The sequence below is a fragment of the Echinops telfairi genome, unplaced genomic scaffold (assembly GCF_000313985.2).
Source record: "Echinops telfairi isolate 266 unplaced genomic scaffold, ASM31398v2 ScPeMD7_31;HRSCAF=116, whole genome shotgun sequence".
Lineage (NCBI taxonomy): Eukaryota > Metazoa > Chordata > Mammalia > Afrosoricida > Tenrecidae > Echinops > Echinops telfairi.
The window spans coordinates 44269568-44293668 of NW_022103928.1; the positions used below are offsets into that span (position 1 = coordinate 44269568).

The window sequence follows — 24101 nt, forward strand, 5'->3', positions numbered from 1 at the left end:
GATGTACAAATGTGCTTTACACAATTGATGTGTGTATGGATTGGGATAACAGTTGTATGAGCCCCTAATAAAATGTTAAAAAAAAGGAAGAAAAAAAAAATCACTGAGGAGAAAAAAAAAATTTTTTGAAGTTGGGAAGTGTTAGTCTTCCAACTTGCCTCCATTTCATGATTGTTTTAACTATTCAGGGTCTCTTATGATTCCATATGAATTTTAAGATATTAACCAAAAAAGGCAATAGATTTTGATGCTGATTGCATCAAATATACAGATCGCTTTGGGTAGCAGTGCTGTTTATGTGAAGTTCTCTAATCCAGGATGTACTTCCATTTATTTTAAGTATTCTTTAATTTCTTTCAGTAATTGTTTTATAGTTTTCAATGTCTTGCATCTCCTTGGTTAAAGTTATTTCTAAGTATTTTATTATTTTTGATGCTTTGGTAAGTGGATTTGTAATCTTACTGTCATTTTTGGATAATTCATTGCTCGTGTGTAGAAATATAACTGACTTTTATATACTGATCTTGCACTTTGCAACTTTGGTGAATTCAGTTATTAATTTTAATACTTTTAAATGAATTAAGATTTTTTAATAAGGAATTTAGTTCTTCAGTTAGGCAATTTGAGTCTGTCACTTCAAATACCTACACTTCCTTCACTACTTCTTTCAAATGTAAACACAAAATTCACTCAAAATGGTAAACCCAAGATACTTCTTTAATAAAAGCTTTACCTTTACCAAAACAACTACAAATAAAACAAAAGTGCAAGAAACTTTCCCATTATAAGATTTTAAAGTGTCTGTGCAATCATTTGAAAAAGATAAGGTACATTTTATAGAAATTTAAATAGGTATTGGCTTCTGTTTCCATATTTCACCTTTATATATTAGAAAGCCATAAGGGTTTCTGTTTTTCTTCCTAGACTTGTGAACAGTCTTCTATGACAAGAAAATAAAAGTTCTACTGTCTACATTTTAAATATAGCTAAAATGGCTTATTCATCTCTTAAAACACTATCTACTAAATTTCATTTCAGGGGTCTTAAATCATAGTATCCAGAGACAGACAGACAGACCCTTACTTCCAAATTGGACAGAGTATAATTCTGAAAGAAAAAAGAAAGTTTTCCATTTTATGATCGGCTTAAATAACCTCCTGTATTTAATATCAAGAGTCCAGTGTTCATAATTCTTATAAGTAGAAATCTTTTATGGTATAAGTAGTCTCAGATTTCTGTTTCTAAATCGAATACCTCTATCTGTTTTTTATTAAATTTTCCTTTCAAAATAAGTTAACTACATTCAAGACATTTTTCAATGTTTTTTTTCAAATATTTATTTTCCTCATTTAATATTCCTAGCCATCAAAATCTTCTCCCATTCCACTTTCCATGCAGCCTTTTAAGCTTTGATATCCCCCCTCCCCCCTTCTCTAGACCTTGTAAGCGTCTTCCAAGTGCCTGTACAGTACTGAAGTCAGAATTGGCCACGGTAGAATTTAACTCCCCACTGGTACCTGCTACCATCAGTCCCTCAAATAGCTCCATACCAAAAAAGAGCAGTGGAGACAAGAGAGGACACATTTCGAATCCTCTTAACATCCCATGATTCAAGTCTAATTAAACCTCACCTTCCAATCATTAAACACTTTGAAATGACTGCTAGTAAAAGTCAAGCCCACTTACCCAATTCAGGAGAGAATTTTATGTTGCTTTTTCCTGGATCTTCATTCTCATTATCTATCATGTCGCCCACCTTGTTTGCTTTGAATTGTAACTCTAATACTCGACTTGGACCTTGTGTGAAGCGGGGATAGAATTTTTTCGGGAATGGCCGGTGGGGCTCAGACCCCTTGACGGGCACATTCTTAAGTGGCTGAGTCACCTCGCTGAAGTTGAAGTAAACAAAAAGCAGAGCTGTCCAGGTCACAGATGTGAAGAGGCATCCATAGCAGAAATACCGAAAGGTGACACTTCCCATTATAGACCTAGCATAGCTGAAAGGCCATGCTCAATTTCCTGTGAAAGAAGGGAAACTCTGTTAGATAGCTCAATGTGCGTGCAAACCATCTACCAAAGCCAGACTCATGGCTCCTCACACTGCCAAGTAACAAGCACTTTTAAATCATTTACTTATGATCCCGTGGATGCCCCCTAACAACATTCAAATATAAGTAATTTTTGGATAGCATTTAACAGAAAACTTAAAAGGTTACAAATTAAAACCACAGGCAAATGTCTTGGTGCTGAGACCAGTGGCAGCAAAAGGGCTGATGGGCTGCCTCGCCGGGGCTCACAGGAACGTCTTCCTGTGGTACTGGATTGCTTTCACCTGGTCGTTTTTTCAGGTTTAACTTTCAAGAGAAAAATACAAATGCCGTGTATATTGTGATGGGACATCTAAGGTCCCTACCAACTCAAAATCACACGGTTCCCTTTTAAACCCAAGATCTTAACATCTGTTCTTAAAAATGAGCGGCTTGGAAGAAAAAAAAAAAGTTGTTTCCAAACAATGGTTAAACCGGACCTAGTGCCTGTTCTAGAGTCAATGGCTGCAGTTCAAATTGATAATGGAACATGTTCAGGCCATTGCTTCCCCTGCCTCAGGATACTCTAAAACAAAGCCAAAAAAACCCAAAATCTATGGCCTGAAACAACAATTTTTATCCAAATTCTTGGTGATAGCAGGTCCTCATGGAGACCCCACACAGCTTCCTGAGGGATCCTTTTTGAAGAGCTTAAAACATGCAGTAGCTATTCCAATGAACTGACTTGGGGTAGTGAAACCGTATAAATATATATATATATTAAAAAATACCTCCACAAGGATCCCATCCTGTCCTTCACTGTAATCACGTCAATGTCAACTCATGCAAACCTAGAGGACAGGGTGGAACTGCCCCTGTGGGTTTAGAGACTGTAATCTTGACTAGAGTAGAAAGCCTACTTTTTCTCCCCTTGGAAAGGATAGCACTTACATAATACTTAATATTTCTAATCAATAAAACAAACACATTCATGGCCATTGAGTCAATGCTGACTCACAACGACCCCCCCACCCCGTGGGTTTCCGAGGCTGCAACTGTTTATGGGAATAGAAAGCCCAGTGTCCCCCTAATAAAACTATTTTAAAAAATGATGATAGCATATGTACAAATGTGCTAGACGCAATGGATGGATGGATTGTGATAAGAGCTGTATGAGTCCCCCATAAAATGGTAATGGTTAAAAAAAAAAAGAAAGCCCAATGTCTCTCCGGAGGAGCTGCTGGTGGTTTCGAACTGCTGACCATGTGATCTCAGCCCAATGCATAACCACTACCCCACCAAAATATCAGGAAAAGTAAATGTCATCAAGCCCCACTTCAAGAGTTAAAGTGTATTGTGAAAGGTTGTGCTCTAAGCCTAGAAAATAGTGAGCCAAGAACTATTAGGTATCGCACTCTGTATCAATTTCAAAGATTTTCAATGAAACAAACAAAAACCCAAGCACAACAACGAAAACCCTACCAGCAGCAATTAATCTCAGAAGGTGGCTGGACATTACTACAGTCTTAGGAAAGACGGGCATCAATCAAAGGGCTGTCATGTCCATTGGGAGCACCTTTTCAATTAAAGACTTACTCAAGCACCAAGACAGAAGAAGAAAACGTTCTCTAAGCAAGATGAATGAAGAGACAAGAAGAGCTGCAGATCTGGAAAGCATATTGTTCTGACATTCTGATAAAAACATCAGGTTTGAACGACAGGAGACATCGTAACTTCCTACTGTATTTGCTTGGGTAAGTGGGTAAAAGGCAAGCAAACAAATACACAACAAAGACCAAAGTTCTGCTTCCGTAACAGGATCTGGAGTCCCGATACTGACGAGACCTAACAGGCTACTCCACACACGGAGGCAAGTCCTTCTTCAACGAGAAGTAGATTCATGGACGTCAGCCTTCAAAGCACGCAGCTCTCCTGGGACAGCGGGTTCGGCACTGGCTGCTAACCATCAAAGTTGGCTGTTCAAGCCTCCCTCACGGGGGAAAGAGTTGCTTCCCTGCAGAGTGACAGCAGTTCTATCGACTCTCACCTAGAAACTCGCTCTGGGTCAGTTGACTCCACAGCACCAGGATGATGGGTTCTCTCGGTCGTTCTAGGCCTTCTCAGGCCCGCCCACCTCTGAGTCCTGGGCCCTGCACTCTAAAAAGGGGCCATGGAGAAAACCTGCCAATTCTCTGAACCAATTACAGGAACTAAGAGGGCATTTCCAGCAGACAGCTCTGAAATTTGGCTCCGTTTTGTCTCGATCCCAGTCATGCTGGGCCATGTCCAAATCCACTGTCCAGTCTGTTCCAGCTCACAGTTACAGGCTGTCCGTCTTCACAGAAGTAGGCGGCCATGTTCCACTCCAGCAGGAGTGGCTGCTGATGGCGAAATGCTGCCTTTTTAGCTGCTGTGGTTCCCCGAAAATAAGACACTGTCTTATATTTATTTCACCTCAAGAAGACACATGCTGGCTTCTTTTCAGGGATGTCTTATGTTTATTAAGTGCAGTACGACAGTCTACACTGATTCACAGACAGCGAAGTCGTCTTTTTCTGGAACACCGACCGCAGCACTGAGTCACACGGCAGCCACAGCTTCCTTCTGCCCCCCGAGGACACACAGGCCCTAAAGCAGCGCGTCCTGCTCCTCACTGCACTGAGGCGACCTTGACTCTCACTGTCTGTGTCTCTCTCTGCCTCATCTGCCGCACAAACGACCGGGACCTGACAGGGGGAGCCGACCTTGCAGATGGGCTGCCCGCACCTGTCCGGTCCCCTCCGAGACAGCAGCTGTCACGATGGGGCAGATGAGAGGGCTGCCTGTCTTCGTGACCGCTCCGTGCGGTGCGCTGCAGAGCCACGCCTATTGCTATGTCTTATTTTCGGGGGATGGCTTATATTGCGCAAATGCTTAGCAATCCCGCTATGGTTTATTTAGGGGGATGTCTTATTTTCGGGGAAACATGGTAGTAGCTAGTGTCTAAGTGACCGAATTGCCTCTCCATATTGTCCAAAACCTTCAAGGTCCTAGCTTCAAAATGTCTTTATTCATGTTCCTTATATGCCCCTCACCCTTATTCTACCTTTTTTTTTTTTTAATCCTTATTCTACTTAAGTCACCCCTGGCCCTTCCCATCACCTCATTAAAGATCTGATACGTTTGAAGATGATAAATTAACAGACCAGCTACACAGTCCCTCCCCAACAAAGACATGCAAGTCCAAACAAACAGATAGGATGATAATCGCGTAAACGTCAACTTCAGAAGCAAAGCTAGAGAAGTCGATTTAATACTGACTAGAGTCGATAGCTAAATCAAAAACAGTCAGAGAGGAGACAGACAGGTGAACTGTGGGGTTGACCTGACAAAGTTTGACCGCTGTGAACATTTTTTTAAAAATCTGAAATGCAGTTGATTATTTCATGCAGTTAATACTTAAATAAGAACAGTAAAAGAGGCACACAAAACTAGATTGTTTTAACAAAGGGTTTTAAAATATTAATGAAAAATGTTAACCAGTACTCGACCAAAAACAATAAAACTGTTACTTAAGATAAGCTAAACTCCATCCAGACAGTGGCCTGACAATAAACAATGCACACCACTGGCTGGCCAAATGAAGGGTGGCTCCTCTTTTGTTGCCACCTCTCCTGATGATCAGTACTGGCCAGCCCCAACCTTCACACACCTAGCAGCTGGTTACACAGCCTTGCCCCATGCACAGCTCTGGTTCTACTACCCACACTCTCAGGATCCGGCTCTCAGGACTCAATGCCTAAGGTCTGCCTCGTAAGACCAGCAGAAGTGCAGCGCTGGAAACAGCCTGTCATGGATTAGTTCTTATTATGGTGGCAAGAATTCCTTCCATAACCCCTGCCCTAGCCCCAGCTGCTCTCTCGGCCCCCAAGAATTCCTTCCAGGAACAAGACTCTGACCTTAGTCACCATCTGAGCCTGAATAAGCTACTTCCACACCAAGTCCCTGAATCCAGACCCCAAGTAGGCCAACAGAAAAGGCCTCTAGGAACAGGCTTCCCACTCCCCATTCCGCCTCCATCGGTTTATAAGACCCTTGACTGGTGGAGGGTGCTGACCATACCAGGACTCCTGAGTCCTGCTTTGCTCATTTTCACACTTCCTTGCTTATTTGTTTTCTTTCTTTTGCTTCCCTTGTTTTTTAAAAATGTTTTATTGTGAATTGGGTATGTAAGTCTTTGCCTCTGTTTTCATACTAATTGTAGTGTTCTCAGACTATGTTTATCATTTTGTTTTTCACCATAATGTTTTCGAGGTCCATCCACGTCATGAGGTGCTTCATGTTTTCATCACTTTTTTAAAAAGGGATGCATAGTATCCTGGTGTGTGTGTGTATACCGAAGTGTCTTTATTCTGCTGATGGGTATTTTCCTACTCCTTGCTACTGTGAACAGTGCCACCATCAACATGGCAGTGCACGTCTCTTTTTACTGCACCAGGGTACACATCAGTAGAAGTATTAGGGGATCAGATGGAATTTGTAGCCCCATATAGCTTGCCACAATGGCTGTACACATTTGCAGTCCCACCTGCAGTGTAAGAGGGTTCCGATCTTTTCACACTTCCTCCAGCATTTGTTTTCTTTTTTGAACTTGGTTATCATTGTTGGTGTAAGGTAGTATCTCCTCAGTGCTTTGATTTGAATCTCCTGGATGGCTACTGAGCATAAACATCTGTGATAGATAGGTTTATTGTGCCAACCTGGCCAATAGGAAGATGTGGGATTAATCGGGTCACAGCTTGTTTGGAGGGCAAAGAGATAAATGGCTCAGCAAAGCCTGCCCCCTCTCTCTTGCTCTCTGGTAATCAGTCCAGTGTGTGGCTGCTTTAGCCAGTTCTCTGCCTCAACTTATGAGCTACACTACCTGTAGGGCAGCCAACCTGTGGATCATGTTGCTAGAGCTTGAAGTTCCTTCGAGACTTGCTTTGCCATGCTGCAGGTGTGTACATCCCTTGAGCTTGAGGCTGGTGGATTCTGTCATCTTGCATTGCTTGAGTTTGATATCCCATCAGGGCTTGTTGTATAAATCAATCAATCTCTCTCTCTCTCTCTCTCTCTCTCTATCTATCTATCTATCTATCTGTGCAGCTGGATTGGGTCTAGAGAAACAAGATCATAAATATGGGCTTCTCAAACTGGCTCTCCACTCTTACTAGAGAGGGTGTGCTAATCCAGGATGTGAAGGCACAAAGCTAATATCCACAGTGTTACTACCAATAGATGAAGTGTCGGTGGGAGGAGAGGCTCTGGGTGATCGGTTAGAGTTTACCAGTAGCTCTGAGGGAGAAAGATAAGCAGGCTGCTTCTGTAAAGATTTCAGCTTTGGAAACTCTGCACAGTTCTACTCTTTCCTATAAGCTTGACCCTGAGTTGGGATCAAATGGGTGGCAACAAATTTATTTGTTTTGAGTTGAAAAATCCAAAAACCTACATCCAAAATGAATAGGGGGAAGTACTGATCCTATCTGGTATCAATGTATCAGGTTTCCTAATTTACACATAATAATCATAGCAAAGGTTCAACAGCCCCATCCCCAGAGGGACCAATCAGAGACGGGGAGTTTCCCATTAGTCTAAGAACTCTAGCTCAAGGATACTTGCTTTTACTACAAGATATGCTGACTTTTAAGTGTTAGTCAGAACCCTAGTAGTGTCATGAGATGTTGATCCCAAGGTCAGCATTTTGAATCCACCAGCAGCGTTGCTAGAGAACAATGGGCTGTCTGCTGCCATAGTCGTGGAAACCCCAAGGTGCAGTTCTCTGTCCTATTGAATCGGAATCAACAGGCTGGCAGTGAGTGTGGTGTGGGGAAGTGTTAGGCAGGGGCAGCATACCTTCAGTAGTGAACATATAGGTGTATATAAAATCATCTAGAGATCATTGCAGCAATCTACTTCATTATAAAATTAATTTATTTGTACATAAATTCCAAAACCAAACCCATTGCCATTGAGTCCACTGCAACTCAGAGTGACAATATTACAGAGAGCAGTAATCCCAAACTACGAGAACCCCTGGAGCAAATATTAGGCCAAATATCAGAATTTCCATATATAGGGGTAAGGAAACTATACTTTTAGTAAGATCACTGGGTAATTCTAATACACAGCCAGATTGGGGAACCACTGGTATAAAGAAAAGACAACAATGAATTCTAATCCCATCTGTCACTTACTCATGACAACTTTGGAAAAATACCAAATTGTCTTAGCTGCATTTTTATTAGCTGTATTTTAAACAGACAATATTACACATTTGTTACAAACTTAGAAGTAAATTAAATATTCAGAATTACAAGAGATAATATATATTATGCCTCAGCCACAATAAGGGGTACATAGAGCACAATGATTTGCACTGAACCTAAAAATCTCACAAGGACTATGACTGTTTTGCTTTTATTTTTCTTGTGTTGCGGTGGAGTTATCCAATGCTTGGACAGCTGTCCCTCCTTGCTGTCAACATCTAAGAGCAAAATGAATAAACTTTTCTGGCCTCATAGACCTCACCTTTAGAAGGAACCTCTAGTTCCTTCATGGAATCTATATGAACAATCACATAATGAGGCTAGATACTGCTAGTTCCTTTCTACGGGTTAATAATCCTTTCTGCTGTCAACATCCAAAGCTGAAAGCCTTTAAAAGGCAAGTCAAAGCAAACATGTTAATACAAAATAACGAGTGAACAAATCTTTTTAATCATAAACAAGAAGGGTTAATAAAAACAAAACTTCAGTTATATATTAATGTAACATATTTTTCAAAAGTTAAATGAACAAAAGCCTAACCAGTTTTGCAAGGAGAATTTTAATTGAGTCAGGTTAGTACTGTTTTATGTTCTTTGGACATAGTTCAGGGGCAGATGCTCTGCAAACTGAGAAGTGGGTTTTGCTGGATCATTAGAAGAATGGGGCAAGGGAGTCGAAGGTCTTTTGTGTGTGATGACGATGATGATCCAGTGTAGACTTAAGTCAGAGAAGAGGGCTGAGCACGTGGAGGAATGAGGAGGTAAGGAAGCATGTGGAGGAGACACCAGAGGCCTTCTTTGAGTGGAGTAATCGTTGCACAGGACAGAGTGAGCTGGACAGGCTGGATAGGATGATACCTACCACTGAGATTTTGGAGAGATGCAGTTAATGGCAGTAGAACACGACAAACACATAAACTAGAGCTACCTGAGTAAATGAAATTCGCTGCAACAGTTCACAGAACTCACAAACCATACTTACAGTTAAGTGGTTTGTTAGTAGTCTCCACATGACAAACACCTGAATGATGTACAACTCATACTATAAAAACCAACCCCTGTAAAGCATATGATATTAAAAGTTAAATCACAGACTTCTAGTAAGATGGAAGACAGAGTACCACTTAATTGTGCTTATGCAGAACCTGTACACAGACCAACTGGATACCGCACCGTTTAAAATCAGGAAAGTTGTGCATCAGCGTCATATCCTTTCATCATACTCATTCAATCTGTATACTGTAAGCAAATAGTTCAGGAAACTAGATGATAAGAAGAGTGGCAGCATCAGGATTTGAAGAAGATTCCTTAACAACCCGTGATACACATATGACAGTCTTGCTTGCTGAAAAATGAAGAGGATTTGAAGATCAATGACAACCTCCAGCCTTCAGTATGGATTACATCTCAACATAAGGAGAACAAAAATCCTTATAAACTGGATCAATAAGCAACATCGTAATAAGTGGCAGAAATATTCAAGTTGTCAAAGATTTCATTTTACTTGGATTGGCAATCAACACCCATAAAAGCATCAGTCAAAATATCACATGATGTACTGCATTGGACAAATCTGCACATTACATTTCTGTAACATGTTAAACAGCAAAGATGTCACACTGAGGACTCTGGTACACTGACCCAACTCATGCTATTTCCAACTGCCTCATATGCATGGTAAAGTTGAACAATGAACAAGGGAGACAGAAGAAAAATCCATACGTTTTAATTATGTCTTGGTGCCGAATATTGAATATATCACGGACTACCAGAAGGAACAAACCTGTCTTGGAAGAAGTGAGAGGTTTAAAATGAGGATGGGGCTGCGCACCTGCCAGAGGAAGGCCGGGGCAGCACAGAAGCCCCTTCTGTTGGTCCTAGGTCTTTCGGCACCAAGATGAGAGGTTGGAGACGAGGATGCAGAACAGAGATAGAATTTAGCCAGGTATCAAAAAGTATAGCGTCTGGGGTCTTAAAGGCTTGAAGGTAATCAAGCGGCAATCAAGCTCAGAAGCAACAAAGCCCACATGGAAGAAGCACACCAGCCTATGCAACCACGAGGTGTCGAAGGGATCAGGTGTAAGGCATCATCAGAACAAAAAATCTTACCATAGTGAATGATGTGGGGAGTGCGGAGTGGAGATCCAAAGCTCATTTGTAGGCCACTGGAGATCCCCTTGCAGAGGGGTCTCGGGGAGGAGACGAGCCAGTCAGGGTGCGATGTAGCAACGATGAAAAACACAACTTTCCTCTAGTTCCTAAATGTTTCCTCCCCGCTCCCACTATCATGATATGAATTCCACCTTGCAAGTGTGGCTAGACCAGAGGATGTACACTGGTACAGATAGGAACTGGAAATACAGGGAATCCAGGGCTAATGATCCCTACAGGACCAGTGGTGTGAGTGGCGATACTGGGAGGGTAGAGGGAGAGTGGGTTGGAAAGAGGGAACCGATTACAAGGAACTATATGTGACTTCCTCCCTGGGGGACAGACAACAGAAAAGTGGGTGAAGGGAGACGTCGGACAGGGCAAGATATGACAAAATAATAATTTATAAATTATCAAGGGCTCATGAGGGAGGGGTAGGGGTAGGGAGGGGAAAAATGAGGACCTAATGCCTTGGGCTTAAGTGTTTTGAGAATGATAAGGGCAATAAATGTACAAATGTGCCTTACACAATTGATGTATGTATGGATTGTGATAAGAGTTGTATGAGCCCCTAATAAAATGATTAAAAGAAAAAAAAATAATTTAGCCAGGAATGTGCAGTTAAGAAAGGTCTTATTGAGGCAGGGAAAGAACTTCCAGAAGGGAAGGGAGAGCAGAGAAAGGGGCGGAGGCATCTTGAACCCCCAGGCAGGTTCCAAGACCCAGTGAGTTAAGTCAGGGAAATCGCACCTGGCAGGGAGGCAGTGGGACGCATCTAGGGCTTGAGGCAAGGGCGTACATAACTGATAAGGGGAAGGAGGCTTTCTGATGCTGTAGTTGCAGGGTCTGAGTCAGGATGTGATCTGTGAGTAAATCATCCCTGAACACTGAGCGCACGGGCTGTACAGACCCGGCCCAGAGAGATAAGCTCCTTGGAAGGCTGGAGGCAGGGACTCCACAGTCCAGTTCTGGCCTTGAGAGGTGGGGGAAGGGGCCGCACATCCAGCAGGCTGTCTTTCGGGAGAGCTGGGGGAAGCGGCTGCATGGTCCGGACCTGGCCCAAACAAGAAGTACATCCAGAATGCTCTTTGGAAGCAAGGATGGCAATGTTTCATCTCATATACTTTAGGCATGTTATCAGAAAGGATTAGTCCCTGGAAAAGGGCATCGAGCTTGTCAAAAAAGAAGGCTTTCAACAAGATGAACTCACATGAGGTCTGCAATACTGGGCTCAAACAATGATTTTGAGGATGGGCAGGACCAAACAGTATTTTGAGTTGTTCTATTGTACACGGCGTCACTATAAATTATAACTGACTGACTTGGTGACACCTAATCAGAACAACAGAAACCACAGCTCATTAGTGGGCACCAATGGTAAGAGAGGAGTCAAGCACTTTTAGTTGAGCTTTTTGTTGAATTTACCATATGGTGGTGGTTTGATTTGGGAAGCTATACCAAGAATGGTGGCTCAACTGGAAGAATATCATCAAGGTTAGTGAATTCTACCTATTGAAACTGTTGAGATGACAGGTTTTGTTATGCGTACTTTCACCACAACAACATTAAAAACCCAAATCAAAAAAAGTCACCTGGTAATGATTAAACCCCCCACCCTGCCAAACAGAGCTCACTTGTGACTATCGATGTGAACATCTTAATTAAAATACAAAGTGAAAACTTAAGAAATGTCCCAACATGAGGAGAGCCATGATACACTCCAGAGTTTCAAGAGTAGACTTGAACAAATGGAAAGATGGGCGGCATGTTCCCCCTGTGAAGTCAGAGCAGGTAAGTCGCCACCCCCAGGCCATTTATACAAGATCCAATTACGTATTATGCACAGCACTTAGAATAGACAAAGATAACATCACTAATCAGCAAGTAAATGAATGATTTTTTTAATGAATGGCAATGGGACAACTCTTTCACCATACATAAAAGATTAAATTGAACTCATTCCTCAAACCACTCACTATGATACAACTGATACAAACTGGAAGCTTAAATATAAAAGACGAAATCATACTCCCACCGAGTCGATGCCGACTGGTAGCCTCGTGCTTACTCATTGGGCTGCTAACTGCAAGGTCAGCAGTTCGAAATCATCAGCTGCTCAGTGGGAGAAAGGTGGGACTATCTACTCCCGTAAAGAGTTATAGTCTAGGAAACTCACACTTCTATCCTGTCCTATAGGGTCACTATGACACTATGCAAGCACGAGAAAGAAAATATGGGCAAATCCCTCTAGTTTCAAGGATTGGGCGGAAGTCCTGAAGCTATGACTGAAAACAGAAACAATGCATGAGAAGGCAGCAGATAAACTGGTTTATAAAAAAATGCCAAAAATCTCTATCTAACAAAAGACACTGTAAGAAAGTAAAAACACAAATGAGAAACTAGAAATAGTAATTGCAACTTACATCACAGACAAAAGGGCATATCCTTGTATTAGTTTTCTGCTCACAGATAACAATTGTGAGGATGGTGCAGGGTTGGGCAGTATTTCGTTCTGTTGAATAAAGACAAGGTTGCTATGAGTTGGAACCGACTTGACGGCATCTAGCAACAACCGCGTGTAGCAATTACTTGGTACTTTAACAAAACATACTTCCGTTCAGTTTATGTGGCTCAGTAGTCTGAGCATGGCTTAGCTGCATCCTCTGCTCAGGGTCTCACAAGGCTTGCATCAAAGTGTCAGCCAAGTAGCAATCTTGTGAAGGGTTGAGTGGGAAAGAATCTCATCCAAGTACATTTAGGCAGAGTTCATCTCCTTGCGGCTGTCAGACGAAGGACCGGGTTTTTTGCTGTCAGCTAGAGGCTACTTTAGACACTAGAAGGAGGTTCTCCAACTAGCCCCTAAATTAATCAAATTAGCAATGAGAGTCTTCTGCTCCAGTTTGCTGTAAACAGTCTTATATAATATCATGTAATCACAGGAATGATATCTGTCATCTTTGCTATTTGAGACTGTTACGGATTCAAATAAATTACAGCCACTATAATGTCTTGATAATTAGAGTCTTTATTTGGTTATAACCGGACTGCTAGAATCTAAACGCGATTCTTTGATTGCAGTCCCAAGTCCACATTTCAATCCATCTTTAAGGCCGAAAAACTCATGTATCACCTGTCTAGGGTTCAAGTAAGCATGAACAAAAGCAGAAAGCAAAATTAATGGATCAATTTTAACTTCAGAAAGAGTAAGCATGCAAAAGAAACAATACCAAAATGGATCATAACATCCTGGTTACCGTAACAAAATTATACTGTCACATCCTGGTTATCATGACAAGATTAACTATACCATTCAGATCACATCACAAGGAACCATACTGAATCAGAACAAATGATACACTGCAGAATAGTCAAAACTAATTGTGGTGTCCAGAACCTGAGAACATGGGACTCCATTCTAAAATTAATCACCAGCAGAGACTTTCCCATAAGGGGAGGGAGAACGGGCAGGTCACCAGCAGCCAACTTTCTGAGATGGGCAGGAGGAAGGGGCAAGTTATTTAGCAGCTTACGAAAATGGGGTTTCTTTTGTTAGTCTGCCTCGATATCATGTCACGTTCATGACTCAGGTGTATCTTACCCAAGCCTTTCAATCGCGTCATATAGCATACTGATTTGAATAATGGAAAAGGAAGACATAAGATGTGATGCACTTGAGGTATGCTGTTGGTAAAGAATATTGACCATATCTTGCCAAAAGAACAAGCATCACTTTTAGATTCAATAAACTGTTTTTTAGAAGTGAGGATGGTGAAACATGCCATTGGGCAAGGCCACCATATTTGGTTAAGTAGAGGGCCAACAAACATTAGAAAAGTCCTCAACAAAATGGATAGACAATAGCAGCAACAATGAACTCAGGTATAGCAACTGGTCAATGTTTCAACAGCAGCTAACAACAATCAAGGGATTGGTAGGGGATCAGAGTGGTATTAGAGTTTAAGTTCTCAGCACAGGATTTTCAAAAGGATATAATTTACAGTGGGAGCCCAAAATCCATGTTTGAGTCTCCACATGGAGTCCGTCTCCATTGAGTTCTTTTTGACCACTGACTGGCAAAGTGAAAAGGTTTGTCCTAGGGCAGAGTCTTTGAAAGTGAATTCCTACCACTTCCTTAGCAGCCTCAACTCAGAACGTGCTTGACTTGGATGGAAACTGGAGTACAGTATTGAGTCAGAACCGATTCCATGACACCCAACAACAGGAATCTAAACTTAATCCTTGTTTGTGGTGTGACTTGGTCCTCTGTGGAATTTTTATAACTTTCTGCATTGCTCAAGGACACTTGTGATGCTGGATGATTTGTCTGACCTGGAAGGTTATCTGGACAGCTCTGCCTGGAGGATCACTAAGATAAGGAAGGAAAGGGTTGGGCCTCAGGAATGCTACTCTTCCTGCTTTGTCTGATCCCTATAGTGCAGCGGTTCTCAACCTTCCCAATGAAGCGACCCTTTCATACAGTTGCTCATGTTGTGGTGACCCCCCAACCATAAAATTATTTTCGGTGCTACTTCATAACTGTAATTTTGCTACTGTGATGAATCAGGCAACCCCTGTGAAAGGGTCGTTCGACCCCCAGGTTGAGAGCCACTGCTATAGTGGATATTTACATTGTGCGGTTATCTTGTGACCTGAGTAATGGGAAAAATAAGAAAATAGAGCAAACTCAATGCCGACTCATAGTGAACCTACACGACAGGACAGAACTGCCTCTGTGGATTTCTGAGACTGTAACTGCTTATAGGAGTAGACCGCCTCACCTTTCTCTGGTGGAAAGGTAGATGGTTTAGAACCGCTCACTTTTCAGTTAGCAGCCCAATGTATAGCTGCTACCCTACCAGGGCTCCTTGAATAATAGAAAGTACTCATGAAAGAAAGATTACCCCAAAAGGTATAGTTCAGTATGAAAATATGTAAACTCTATGTATTCTGATCATCCCAAGTTAGGTTCCATCAAAACTGCTTGTGTTGCTATCAGGCTCTCTCGCTGGTGTTTACCTTCTAATCTACTTCTCTTTTTTTCTCTGACTTTAACTCTCAAACTCACTGCAATAGACTCTATTCTGACTTATAGCAACCCTATTATAGGCCAGGAAAGAGACCATAACTCTTCACTGGAGCAGAAAGCCTCATCTTTCTCCAGCGAGTGGGTTAGTGATTTTCAACTGCTGACCTAGCAGTCAGCAGCCCCACACAGGGCTTGCCTCTGCTGCACCAGAACATGAACCTCTATTAGAGGTAACAATTTGCTATTGTTGAAACTCAAAACAAATTCAGAAGAGGTTGCAGCACAAAAAACTATCACAGCTGATGTCAGATGGATCTTGGCTAAAAGCAAAGAATACCAGAAAGACATCTATTTGTGTTTTATTGATTATACAAGGCATTCGACTAGATGGATCATAACAAACTAAGGATAACATTAAGAATTAGAATTTCAAAACACTTCATTGTGCCCATACAGAACCTGTACATGAACAAAGAGGCAGTCATTTGAACAAGGGAATATTACATGGTTCAAAATCAGGAAAGGAATGTGTCATACTGTTCACCATACTTATTCAATCACCATACTTATCCAATCTTTAAACTCAGCAAATAATCCAAGAAGCTAGAATATATAAAGAAGGAGGAATCAGGATTGGAGGAAGATTCATGAACACTTTTTGAAATGTAGAAGACCCTCTTGCTTGCTAAAAGCAAGAATTTCAAGTACTAGCTGATGAAGATTAAGAACTACAGACTTCTGTATGGTTTACAACTCAGTGTAAAGAAAACAAAAATCCTGGACCAATCGTTAACATCAAGGTAAACGGAGAAGACACTGAAGTTGTCAAGGATTTCTTCGTGCTCAGATCCCCCGTGTTCATGAAAGCAGCAGTCATGAAATCAACAGTGCATTCCATTGGGGAAAGTTTCAGGTACAAACTTCTTTAAAGTGTTGAAGAGCAAGGATGTCACTTTGAGTACTAAAGTTCTTTATAACTCAAGTCATAAAGAACCGTGGTGGTATGATGGGTTACGCATTGGGCTGCTAACCTCAAGATCAACAGTTTGAAACCACCAGCTGCTCCAAGAGAGAAGAATGAGGCTCTCTACTTCTATAAAGATTTAGTCTTGGAAACCCACAAGGCCAGTTAGGCCTGAGACAGACTAGCACTAGCCACTGTAATGCCATTTTGTTGACTGCCTCCTTCCCCCTCCCATCTTGGAAAGTCCCACTAGTAATTGATTTTAAAATATACTCTTATGCTCTAAGATCAGGACATTGTATTTAATAATATTGTTCCTTTTGATCAGGAACCAGGATATTACTATTTTTATTTTCTTAACCAGGATGTTATAATCAATGTTGTACCCTGTAATGCTCACTAACTCTAAACAGTCTGGTTATAACCAAATAAAAGACTTCTAAGTTTCAAGACATTACAGTAGCTGTCATTTATTTGAACCCACAACATTCTGGTGCATTGACTGGGAAAGCCACTGTGTCTTGATGTCTCCACTGGCAGCTGCTCCTGGAAGTGTGGGACATCTAGGGAAGGTGCCCCCTGATAAAACTTTCAGGGCTTCAGACTCCTACTCTCCCAGTTGAGAGGCTGCCTGGGGGTGCTGGAATTCAGATTGAGTTTTCTGTCTGAAACCTCCGGAGGTCAGTCTGGCTGTGAGGCTGGTCTCTATTTGGCTAGAGGTGAGGGATGGATGAGACCATAACTCTCCTCAGCACCTTCTCACCAGGATGCAGCTTGGGAAGTCTGGTACCTTGTTAAGGGGCCCGCTTGACAGCCACTGCGTAACAATTCTGGGAAATCTGGTTGGCCATGGCTGCCTGTCTTTTTGTGTAAATTGGCTGTCTCTCTTGTTATGTTGTCTGTCTGGTTCTTTGTCTTTTTGTATAAGAGCATCTTTATGTTTCCCCTTCAACCTTTCTGTCTCTCCCCCCTCCCAGTGACTGGGCTGCTGGCTATTAGCCTAGCAGTCACAGACCTGACTTACTGGACGTCTGGACAAAAAGTTTTCATTGGGCTGTGGTTATCTTTTTGTCTGATGTTAGTGGGTTTAAATTGTTGGATAAAAGTTGGCTAATCAGGATAAAGCATTTTTGTTTTATAAATTTAAAACCTTTGTGTGGTACTTTTTTAAGAACATTGAGTGGTTTTATTCACAAACCTGGGATTTGGTCGGATTAAGTGAATAGATCATTAATCTAACCTGCCGAGGCACTTGACAGAAGTTTAAATCTTAGGAGGTAGATTTCTTTGTGTTTGTGCTTTAGTTTTTATTGTAAAAATAATCAACAACTTTAAACAGCTCACACAGAAAAGGTCTGGATTGGTTTTCAGTTTTCCTGGGTTAATTTTTTGTACTGTCCCTTTCATGTTGCCTCCGAAGGTCTTTTGCCTTTTTAACTTTTTGTTTATCTGCTTTGCAGTGTTGTTTAAAACAGTTGACCTGTTGAGCTCTGTCTTTGTTGCAGGACTTTGAGTAGTTTCACCCAGAGGTTTGGGAACCGGAATGTGTTTTTGAATGGGTAATTAATCTTTGCTTCCAAGAAACACTTTGCAAGTTCAGCATGTAAAAGTTGTTTTTCTTTACTTTTTTTTTTCTAGTAACTTTTTATTTTATTTTCTTTGGAAGGGAACTCATGGTTTCTAACTCAGAAAAATTATGTAGGTGTGTGTTTGCATCTAATTAAAGCTCTGTTCTGCAGCTCAGGCGAGCACCTGGTTTCAAGATAAGTGGCACTCCCCTCACTCCTATTTGTCTGTATCGTACTGAGAGGGTTGAAAAAACAGCTCAAATAACCATCTTTTCTTGGTTTGTTTTATATCTTTTGGGTCACACTTTTTGGCTGTTCAGTGAATTTCTATACAAAAACACTTTTGACACTGTAAAGTGCTCTCTCTGCTCTTGGCAGCTCAGGGCCTTCTCTGTAATACCCCTGGTTCTGCCTGTACTCCAGGATCCCTTTGTAAAATAAAAAAAATTATCTGCGGTGGCTCCAAGCCCTACCCATCTACTCTGGCTTCTTGGGCAAAGCCTCCCTGGCTTGCCTGTATCTATTAGCTGTGGTCTCTGGCCCTGATCCCCCCCGCAGGCAGCAGCCACCATCATCCCCTCTCATTTGTGGTGACAAAGAGCGGTCACAGACGCTGCCTGCCTGCTCTCACCTGTGAAGAGCAGAAAGTGCCAGCAGACGCTGGCTCCCTGCTCTGCAGAACTCTGGTAAAGCCTCTGCTTTTTATCCTAAACTCATCGCCCCACTTAAGGGACTGCCAGCAAATAATGGTCACGGTCTTCACATCAAAGGAGCACAACTGTATTCACCACGAGGCCCAAAAACTGTGTTGGGTTTCAGCTGAGCGGGGAGGAGGCATGAAAGGAAATAGAAACAAATTATTATTATTATTTTTTAAATCAGGATTAATAGAAATTACTCAAGAGGTTCACGGTGCCTAGAGAAGCAAGTGAAAGGGCCGTAGCGGTAAACATATACCAGGACAGAACTGCCTCTGTGGGTGTCTGAGACGGTAACTGTAACTGTAGCCTTAAAAGAAACAGGTCAGACCCTCCGGAGCTGATAAAACCAAAGACAGGGTTCAGATTCAGAACAGGGGACCCTTGGCAAGGAACCAATGCACATTATAATTCGTTTAAAACATTAGAACAAAGATAATAATTAAATATTAAAACCTTTGCACCATCAAAGGAAACGCTGTGTTTATATTGCAACAGATAATTTTAAAAATGTATACATTTCCCTTGGGTGAGTGTACCTTAAGCAGGTTGTCTCCAGAGATTACTACAAGGACAGCCTCTGTCAGAGACCTCGTAATTTTTCCTGAGACTCCTGAACGCATGTTTCTGGCCAAGCTGGCAGTGCTTGTATTTCATTTAAAGTAAGTGCAAATCACTCTTACAGGGCTGACATTCCTCATACAAATTGTTAAATAGCATTTGGCAGGACCTGTGGTTTTCACCAATGACACCCACTGAACTCCAGAACCATCGGAAGACAAAAATAAAAAATTGCCTTCTCAACAAGAAAGGATGTGCCTTAAACTTTACTTGGGTTATAACTCTTACCCACTGTGTGCAAAATCTGCGACAACAAAAAAAAATTGTCTTAAAGCTAAAAAGCAAGTGTAAATGTCTTGGTTATCTGTTAATTGGACTAATTATAGATTTTTCTCCTTAGCAGGAGTGACTTTTGCGAAATATAAAAATACCACTGCCCAACTTGGCAAAGAAAATAACAACTTGTGAAAAGTTTTCATTTATTATGAAATTATACAAAAGGAGTGGCGTGATTACGCTGTCAAAGGCCACATTCAAATATATATATGTATATACATATATATAGTTAATAATTCTGACACTATCGTTAATTGGGGTTCTGATAAAAACTGTTCTAAAGGTATAAATGCAGCTGTTTGTAATTATGTAAACAAGGATATTTGGATTTATACAGTCTTCTTCTTGGGCTAACATTAAGAAATGAATGGCATGACAAGAAGTAGGCCTAGCCCGTTTCCATCTTTTGTTCCCCTGAGCAGTGGGACTTACAAAATTGCTTGTAGCTACACAGCCAGAGGTCAGATAAAGTCACGTTGTTTACTCAATTGTTTTCTGGAAAGAACATGGAAAGTTAAAGTTTTAATTCCTAGAAGTTATCTTTGGTTAATCCTGTCTAAGATGGCAAAAAATAAATGTAAGTTTTAAGTTGGCAAAAAGGCCCCTTAAGCAGAGCTCATGATGATTAATAAAAGGGCTGACACTAGGAAATTGGAAAATGGACATAAGTAAGCACATACATACTTTATTCTTCTCCAAAGCTGTTAGCATCTATCAATGTTATATCAAAAATGTTTTGTGGCAAGCTATTTAGCCTCAAAGGTCTAAAATCTCATGACACTTTGTCAATTTAAAGTCCAACAACATTATCAGATTAGAGATCAGCACAATACTTTGAGTTAAGATACCTTTTCAGATCTTTTCAAGTGAAGGACACTGAACACAATGCCTCCTACATTACATTGCTAAATTATCAGTATGGAAAGCTCATTAAAATAATGCCTGTTATGCAATGTCACCCTATGAAGTGAAAATAACTCCATCAATCTCCCAGTCACAATCTATTTCTGTACTACGCAATCCAATATTCTTCTTCCGAAAAAAATCCTTAAGAAAAGGTTGCACTGGAAACACAGTAGGAGTTCCAGGCTCCATCCAAGATATTAACCCCTGCTCCTGTGCTGAAAACCAGAAAATACAGGTAATGAGAAATATCCTTTTAAACCACCTGAAATTTCACTACTATTAATGTTCTGTTATATATTCTACTGGTTATTTTTAATCGCTCTACAGTAATTACAAGATGGGATAGTGCTATGGGTAATTACAGGAAAAGAATAAGACATAAGCACAAAGTTGGATGCCCAGGGGAAAGCGGAGGGAAAAGACTCACGTGGCTGTCTCTCTGTCTGTCTCCTTCCACTTGTCTGTCCTTTGTGTCCAAGTCCCCCAGCAGGAAGGGAGGAGAATTAGCCACTCCCTCCTAAACCTTGACTGGTTCAACTGGTATGCATTATTTAACTTAGCGGCATTCTGATGAATTTTCTTTGTAGGCTTTATATATTTAGAATGTTTTTCTACAAAGAATGTATGTTTCTTTGAAAATTAAGGTAAATAGTTTCTTTAAAAAACCATCTGATTTAAAATAACAACAAATTTGGAGAGGACTAAACATGTAAGACTTTCAAAGAAATCTGATGGTCTTTTCCTTCTCTTGTGGCATTGTCAGTATTTTTACTTTAGCTATCCTGATGGAACAGAGTACCTACAATGAAAGCGGTATCCTTTGTTTTAGCTAACCCATATACTACTTTCTACCCAGAGTCTACGTGGCCATGAGATACCATTTTCTACCTGTTTAGAACATGTGGGTCACTGCTGCTGTTGAGATTATGCACATCAACACAGACACACCAATACAGCAGTTTCTCCGAGTACCATTTAGTGACACGCGTCACATTCTCTTGAGCTTTGCGGCCATTCTCATTCTCCCTTTCTGAGTTGACCCTTCCACAATGGCCCTTCACAGCCTTTCAGAAGTGAGGGTTTCCAAGCCCAGATGCACAAACGTGACAGAAAGGGCTGGAAACTCGCCGAAAGAAAAGAATATTTTAATTCCATTCATTTATCAGATATTTCAGAAGAAAACTTGAACAGTTAACAAATAGCCTACAAGCATGATTTGAAAATCTGTTTTTCTTCTCTGAACCATTATCTAACCTGAAATTCTCATGCCTTTAATATCCAATGTCACTATAATGCTAAAAATGAGACAATTCTTTTTTTTTTTTTCAAATACTTTTATTGGGGGCTCTTACATCTCTTATCACAATCCATATATTCTTCCAGTGTGTCAAGCACAATAGCACATATGTTGCCGTCATCTTCAAAGGATTATTTTCCCACTTAAGCTCCTGATATCATGTGCCCATTTCTTCTCCCTCCCTCCCCCACCCACCCTCCCTTACGAATTCCCGATAAGTTATAGATTATTATTTCCATATCTTACATTGTCCTCCATGACCCCTCATTGACTTTTCCATTATTTGTCCCCCTGGGAAGGGGTTACAGATTGATCCTTGTGATCAGTTTCCCCTTTCTGCCCCCACCCTACCCTAATCCTCCCGGTATCTCTACTCTCATTGTTGGCTCTGAGGGGTTTATCTATCCTGGATTCCCTGTATTGCTGGCTTTTAACTGTAGCAGTGTGCATGCTCTGGTCTAATCCGATTTGTAAGGTAGAATTGAGGTCATGATAGTGGGGCAAAGGAAGCACCAAAGAACTAGAGGAAAGTTGTGTGTATCATCAGTCCTATACTGCACCCTGACTGGCTTATCTCTTCCCTGTGACCCCTCTGTGAGGGGATGTCCAATTGTTTACAAATGGGCATTGGGTCTCCACTCCATGTCCCTCCCCCTCCCATTCACCTTGGGTATGATTTTATTCTGGGTCTTAGATGCCTGATCCCTGATCCCATCGACACCTTGTGATCACACAGGCTGGTGTGCTTCTTCCATGTGGGCTTTGCTGCTACTGAGCTAGATGGCCGCTTGATTACCTTCAAGCCTTTAAGAACTCAGACGCTATCACTTTCACTACATTTGCTTATGCACCCATTTTGTCTGCAGCGATCTTGTCTGGAAGGTGAGCATCACAGAACGCCAGATTGTTAGAACAAAGTGTTCTTGCGTTGAGGGAGTACTTGAGTCGAGGCCCAATGTCCATCTGCAAACTTAATTCTTCGTATACAGATAAGAGTACATAGTTCAATTCCCCTCTCGTTATATATATATTTACATATGTACATGCCTGTATTTAGGCCTCTATAAACGTCCTTTGCCTCCTACTTCTTTCTTCTATTTCCTTTTACTTTCCTCTTGTCCCACCATCATGTTTGGCCTTCATTCAGGTTTAGTAATTCCTGGCTGCTACATTGCCCTTGATTGAGCCCCACTAGGCATCACGACCTTCCTTCCATTGATTTTAGTTCACTTGTTTTTCCCTTGGACAATTCTTTTTAACAGGGCATCTTTCCTATTCCTTCAGTATAAAATAATTTTCATGACATTTGATGAAATTTAAAATGCCCATTTTTAAAATATTATTTACCTTTCAGTAGTTTCTAGTTCCCCTGTAAACATACTTTATTCCAAACTGTCAAACAGCACACAGATGCTGGCCTTTTATGACTAAAAAGAGAGTCAGGTTGATCATTTAGCTTGGCTATCATCCGAGTACAAATATTCATTTTCCAGCAGCACTTTTTACTGACATCCCTTGTGAAATTACCAGGTGATGACAACATGAACGTAATATAATACTCCTTCTCCTTGTCTGGCCAAGAAGACTCTGCCACTGACAGTATTTTGTAAACACAAGCAAGGGATTACTGAAGTAAGAAAGACCCAGCGCAAATCCTGACAGCTCATGCTCCCTGGAAGGACTCCTTTCGGGCATCACTCTAAGTTTCGTGAATCTCCTCTAAGGAAAATATTACAGATGATAAAACACATGTCATATCTACACATGCTATCTCAAGTACAGAGAAAAACCAGACAATAACGGTCGTAGTTATCTAGTGATGCGTTAACAAATTCCACAAGTAGGTGGTTTTAAGAATAGAAATTTTTCCTCACCATTCAGGAGGCTAGAAGTCTGAATTGAAGGCACCTGATATCCAACTCCCTCTTTTTCTCTGCTCTGGGGAGATCTTCATGTGGCTTCTATCTTTCCCTTAAGGTGCTTCCCTGTTTCTGTGCCTAATCTGCTCTATTTATATGCGAAGGATGGGTCTAAAACACACCAATCAGGCCTTCTTAACATAACAAAGGAATTTTTAACATAACAAATCGCATTTCCAAATGCGATTATATCCTTAAGTATAGAAGACCAACAAATTTGTGGGGGGAGGCACAGTTCAACCCTGAACAATAATGTTGATGGACGAAAGAAAAATTTTAAAAGAGGCAAAAGCTTAAAAAGAGAACAAAATTGAAAGGGGGTACCAAACATCTAAAATAGCAAAACTTGGGATGCCTGACCA

At 41.2% G+C, this 24101-nt stretch overlaps 1 protein-coding gene across 5 annotated transcripts in view; it reads right to left on the bottom strand.

Annotated features, from left to right (window-relative positions):
• GALNT11 (polypeptide N-acetylgalactosaminyltransferase 11) overlaps positions 1-24101 on the bottom strand; it is a 79946-nt gene that overhangs the window by 45886 nt on the left and 9959 nt on the right. For 3 of the 5 annotated variants that reach the window (XM_045289773.1, XM_045289775.1, XM_045289776.1), the window contains exons 2-3: positions 12888-12976; positions 1687-2019 (exon numbers count right to left, since the gene is read on the bottom strand). In XM_045289773.1, coding sequence (XP_045145708.1) covers positions 1687-1981 — 295 coding nt within the window. In that variant the 5' untranslated portion in view covers positions 1982-2019; positions 12888-12976. Of the gene's footprint in view, positions 1-1686; positions 2020-12887; positions 12977-13075; positions 13150-24101 lie in introns of those variants that run through there. The other 2 variants (XM_045289774.1, XM_004702325.2) reach the window with 2 other exon arrangements.